Source organism: Elgaria multicarinata, chromosome 23 (assembly GCF_023053635.1).
Source record: "Elgaria multicarinata webbii isolate HBS135686 ecotype San Diego chromosome 23, rElgMul1.1.pri, whole genome shotgun sequence".
NCBI lineage: Eukaryota > Metazoa > Chordata > Lepidosauria > Squamata > Anguidae > Elgaria > Elgaria multicarinata.
In genome coordinates, this window is record NC_086193.1 from 6,794,509 (window position 1) to 6,800,508 (window position 6,000).

Below are 6,000 nucleotides of genomic sequence, written 5' to 3' on the forward strand. Positions count from 1 at the left end.
TTCTTTCCCTCCCCCCCCCCTCCCCCTTGTGCAGCACTCTGAGTACTGAAGCGGGGCCGGAGTGCTACGAGCTGCAAGTGTGCGTGAAGGACTACTGCTTCGCCCGAGAGGATCGCACCGTGGGCATCGCCATCCTGCAGCTGAAAGACATCATGCAACGGGGAAGCTGTGCCTGCTGGTTGCCGCTGGGACGACGTATCCACATGGATGACACCGGCCTCACGGTGCTGCGCATCCTCTCCCAGAGAAACAACGACGAGGTGGCCAAGGAGTTCGTCAAGCTGAAGTCAGACACGCGCTCAGTGGAGGAAGGAAGCAGCAGCTAAGGCCCTTCCTTCACTCCATCTGCCCTTCCTCCCTGTCCTAGGACCCGCCCTCTTTTATACAGCCATGTCAAAGCCATAGAGTTTTCAAATCTGTCCTTTTTCCACCCTCCATCATTCCTCTCCCCTGACTTTGGAAGCTTTGCTCCCACTGCCAAGGATCACCCACATGCCCTTCCAAGCACATACACAGATGTCTTTGGGGTGGGGGGTGTGCTTCTAGAGGTACTGATGCCTTTGAGGGGGTAGGAGCTCCACCACACCTGAACGTTTGCCCTGGTATTATCCCCCTCCGTTTACTGAGCATTTGAAAGCCTTACGTTTCATTCATCTTCACACCTCTCCTTGGAATCGCGGTTTCCCCCCCCCCCCCGCCCCGCAGATCTCGTTGGTACCCCCCCTTACAATCTATGGGTTGCTTGCAGGGATACCTCGCCCCTCCCTTCCATCAGCAACGCCGCCCCGCCCTCAGAACATCGGATTGAGTACGATGGGATTAAAAATACACGTAGAGGTTTGAGCGCATTGCTGGAAAAACCGTTCCTTCCCCGCACTTGGAAACCTCGCAAAGAGGGAGGGAAGAGGCGAGATCACGGCAGGACGTGGACGGCGTCCTCTGAGTCCTTTGTAGGCAATGCACCGTGACAGCGGGCTATAACGCTGGTGTGATGGAACTCTAGATGTCGGGGGGGGTGTATGCTTCTAGAGGTACCGACAAAGTGACAATGGTCAAATACGGTACCATCTATACCTCAGCACAAACGTCCCGCCGTCACGGTTTTCCTGGACGCATTTCTTTTTGAGGCGCTCAGAAGCTGCTTAAGACCAGGACAGACCATTTGTCCTTCTAGCCCACCGTTCCTCGCCCCGATTGGCAGTAATGGTCTTAACGGCAAAGAGCAGGGATTGAGGCTACAACCGCCTGCATGCAACGTAGCTGCTCTAGTCCTTGGCCAAGTAAAGATCAGCCTAGACCCCCAGTCTGCAGTGCTGGGAAAGAAGCCGCCCTCTGAACTCCCTCTACCCCCCCCAATGAATCCTGGGAACTGTAGTTTGCAGTCAGTATTCCACAAGAGAATGGCAACTCTCCTTGGAGAGAGAAAACCACTCTTAAGCCAATTTACGTCTGTAGCAAAGGTCTGCCAGCTCTCCAGAAACTTTCCCGTGTTTGCTTCCAAAGAGTGTAAACCCAGTTTTGGAAATGTTATTTAAGTTCTCTTCCTCCTATCCTTTCCAGAATACCTTCGTCAGAAAGGCCTCCTTTCCGGCCTCCCTCCTAGCTCTACACACCGTGCCCCTTAAATATACATTTCCATATGATTTGCCTGGGACCAAAGTGTCAGAATTTGAGTTGAATGTTTACACACAGGTGCACAATCCACTGGACTTTTATAAACTGCATTGATTGGAAAATTAGGACAAAAAAATGGAAGGGGGGGAAATATCTCAGAGATTAAAGTGCTTCTAGACAGAGGCCTCCTAGTGTTATCAATCTTACCCTCCTCAACAGATTTTCTGTGAAACCGTGGGTGGGTTACAAATGGAAGATGACAATGTCCCTTGACCTCTGTCAAATTCTGTGAATGAGACAGGGCAATCGCACAATAAAAGCCCAATCTTGAAGCCCCCCCAAGGCAGTGTTGGGATTTACAACGTCGATTGCCATTTCAATCTCCACTTCCCAACCCACTTTTGCACAAACTGAACTCACACCGTCCCTGTCTACAGGGTATGATGAGAAGGAGCTCTGTCAATGGCCCCCCACCCCTGGTCCAACTGTCCCCCTGTGAACCGGTTCTCTCAATAATTTCTGTTCGGCATGTGGTTGAAACAAGCAAAATGGAGCTTAAATCAATAAACGAACAATTGAAAACCAATTCTACTTGTGCAGCACACGTTTTGGGATCTGTCTTCATGTCGTCTGTTCTATACATACATCCCTGAAGTGAACTGAGCAATGGTTAAACCAACAATGGATGCATGTTATTGAGATGTTTTGCACTATTTTGAAATTTTGGGGCTCTATACAAATATTTTATTAACTGACATTAAAAAAAAATGGGAAAAGGATGTCTCTGCTTCTGATTCTTCATCTTTTTTTCCCTTTTTTTTTAGCACTAACCACCCCCATTTTAGCTCTAATCTATGTTCAGAGGAGGGCAACCAGGATGATCAGGGGTCTGGAAACAAAGCCCTATGAAGAGAGACTGAAAGAACTGGGCATGTTTAGCCTGGAGAAGAGAAGATTGAGGGGAGACGTGAGAGCACTCTTCAAAGACTTAAAAGGTTGTCATGCAGAGGAGGGCCAGGATCTCTTCTCGATCCTCCCAGAGTGCAGGACACGGAATAACGGGCTCAAGTTAAAGGAAGCCAGATTCCGGCTGGACATCAGGAAAAACTTCCTGACTGTTAGAGCAGTACGACAATGGAATCAGTTGCCTGGTGAGGTTGTGGGCAATCCTACACTAGAGGCCTTCAAGAGGCAGCTGGACAGCCATCTGTCAGGGATGCTTTAGGGTGGATTCCTGCATTGAGCAGGGGGTTGGACTCGATGGCCTTGTAGGCCCCTTCCAACTCTGCTATTCTATGATTCTATGATATGCCAGTGTTTTGTTATGATTTTGTGCTACAAATCTTTTTGTTTTTTTCAGGCTACCCAAAGTATGAAAATAAAGGGTCTCCCCTGAACGCAATTATTTTTGGTCATAGTCAAAGGGGCAATTTCATAAGAAATCATTATTCAAAGATATGGATAACACATCAGTTACAAAATAAAAAATACTGACTGGGAGTTTCATCCCATGTACCTGTTTCCCTCGAATTATCCCCATAACGTAAAGCTGTCGGCATTGTTAGCTAAATCACACCCCGGGCGGTGGAGCTCCTCAGATCCTTTGCATACCAGGAAAAGGGTTTAAGGGGGGGAGATGTAAAAAAATCATTAAAAAAATCAACAGATGACCCAATCTGATTCAAATTTGGCATGCTGAAAACCCTCCTTAATATCTATTACTGTGCCAATGTTGATGTCTTGTGTGCTATCTCCAGTAGACCTGATGGTTGTGTGCTATCTCCAGTATTCGAGGCAGGAAGCCTGTGTGCACCCGTTGCTGGGGAACATGGGTGGGAGGGTGCTGTTGCACCAGGTCCTGCTTGTTCATCCCTGGCCGATGGCCAGTTGGCCACTGTGAGAACAGAGTGCTGGACTAGATGGACCCTTGGTCTGATCCAGCAGGGCACGTCTTATTTCTTAACAGTTGAGAGCCATGGCTATGCAAGTTGGGATATATCAGGCAGGATTTCGTAGACCTGATGCTCAACTTTGTACAGTCGGCAGGAGGGCACGGTTAATGAAGGGGTCTCTGGCTCACATGTGTGGTGCTCTGATGGCATTGTTAAGCCCTGTCCAAGGGACTACAATAGGGCAAGTGGTTGTTCTGGTTGGACCCTTAGGAGACCTGTATTTACATGCAACTGGGCCCATAGCTAGACCTAAGGTTTATCCCTGGATTGTCCAGGGGTCAAACCTGTTCATCTAGTGACACACAGGAGATCCAGTGCTCAGGCAGGGGCGAACCCTGGATGATCCCAGGATAAACCGTAGGTCTAGCTGTGGCCTTGGACTTTTTGTGATTCAATATGCATGAAAAGACAGGAAGAGCTTAAAAAGCTTGGTTTTGCCTAAAATAGCTATACGTACCAAAAATGAAAGTGCCCAAAGTAAAAGAAAAAGCCATAAACGCTTCAAAAAGTAGAAAGTAAGGAAAATACACAAATGGCACAAAAAAAACCTGAAAACAAAAAGAAAAAAATGGAGAAGCCTGAAAATTCCCAGATGCCTCAAATGGCCAACGATCAAGAAAAGTGAAAATTGCATGAAAAGACGGGAACAGCTTTAAATGCCCATTTTTGCCTAAAATAACCACTAACACACACACACAAAAAAGTTCCCATAGTACAAGAAAATGCCATAAATGCAGTGAGGATGGCAAATTATTATTATTATTATTATTAGGGACCATGTGAAAAGGAGGACAGGGCTTCTGTATCTTTAACAGTTCTATTGAAAAAGGAATTTCAGCAGGTGTCATTTGTATATATGAAGAACCTGGAGAAATTCTAGTAGAATATGTTACATTGTCTGGAGATGGAACTTCCCGGTAACTTTAGATCTTTTGTTTAGGCAAGAGGTAGAAAATTAGGGAGAAACCCAGGTTGCTGAGGGTTGGGTGTTGTTTTTTAGTACGTCAATCAATCACATTTTCACACAAAATAAGACCTGAGTTGGACACAACAATAGGGTGACCCTATGAAAAGGAGGACAGGGCTCCTGTATCTTTAACAGTTGCATAGAAAAGGGAATTTCAGCAGGTGTCATTTGAATATATGGAGAACCTGGTGGAAATTCCCTCTGCATCACAACAGTTAAAGCTGCAGGGGCTATATTAGAGCGAAAGATTTAAAAGAGGGCAGGGCTCCTGCAGCTTTCACTGCTGTGATGAAGAGAAAATTTCACCAAGTTTTCCATATATACAAATGACACCTGCTGAAATTCCCTTTTCTATGCAACTGTTAAAGATACAGGAGCCCTGTCCTCCTTTTCATATGGTCACCCTAGTTAAGCAGCATGGTTTAGCGTGTTTTCTGAACCCGGCCGATGAGGAGTAATAGTAAAATGGGACATTTATGTTTCTTTACTTTAAAATGGAGAATATGCAGTGTCCCCTAGAATGTTTAAGGTAATCCACACCAGCCAGAAAGGTAAAATTTGGTGTATCTCTATTAGAGTGACCCTATGAAAAGGAGGACAGGGCTCCTGTATCTTTAACAGTTGTATTGAAAAGGGAATTTCAGCAGGTGTCATTTGCATATATATGGAGAACTTGGTGAAATTCCCTCTTCATCACAACAGTTAAAGCTGCAAGAGCCCTGCCCTCTTTTGGATCTGGTCACTCTAATATAGCTCCTGAAGCTTTAACTGTTGTGGTGAAGAGGGAATTTCACCAGGTTCTCCATATATCCAAAGGACACCTGCTGAAATTCCCCTTTCAATGCAACTGTTAAAGATACAGGAGCCCTGTCCTCCTTTTCATAGGGTCACCCTACCTTCTGCAGCACAACAGTGAAAGCTGCAGGAGCTATATTAGAGTGACCAGATTTAAAAGAGGGCAGGGCTCCTGCCGCTTCCACTGTTGTGATTGTTAGACAAACATGATGAAGAGGGAATTTCCACCAGGTTCTCCATATATCCAAAGTTATATATCCAAAGTTATATATCCAGGTTCTCCATATATCCAAAGGACACCTGCTGAAATTCCCTTTTTTAGGCAACGTTAGAGATGCAGGAGCCCTGTCCTCCTTTTCGTATGGTCACCCTAGTTCACATCTCTTTTACTTCTTTGCCTGCTTCAATTCTGCAAATGTACTTAAATGTACATCTCTTTTGGTAAAACAAAATGCACAATTTTGAAAAAAAGAAAGAAAGACTTGTTTTCTCCTTCAGACCCAAAGGAGAGGGCGGGTTGGGGGGGGGGGGGAGTTTCGAAAGTGAACCCTGAATCTCACAGCCGTGTGTCAGTTTAGTTGTTATAAGTCTACCGCCACGAACATCCGGGGAATTGGAGGAGGACTCAGAGCTGTTACGGCGCATGCGCGGCCGCCATTTCCTCGCCCTCTC

At 46.2% G+C, this 6,000-nt stretch overlaps 1 protein-coding gene across 1 annotated transcript in view; it reads left to right on the top strand.

Annotated features, from left to right (window-relative positions):
- Positions 1-591, top strand: part of UNC13A (unc-13 homolog A) — a 166,213-nt gene extending 165,622 nt beyond the window's left edge. The window contains exon 42 of the mRNA XM_063147208.1: positions 35-591. Coding sequence (XP_063003278.1) covers positions 35-326 — 292 coding nt within the window. The 3' untranslated portion in view covers positions 327-591. The remainder of the gene's footprint in view (positions 1-34) is intronic.
- The last annotated feature ends 5,409 nt before the right edge of the window (positions 592-6,000 follow it).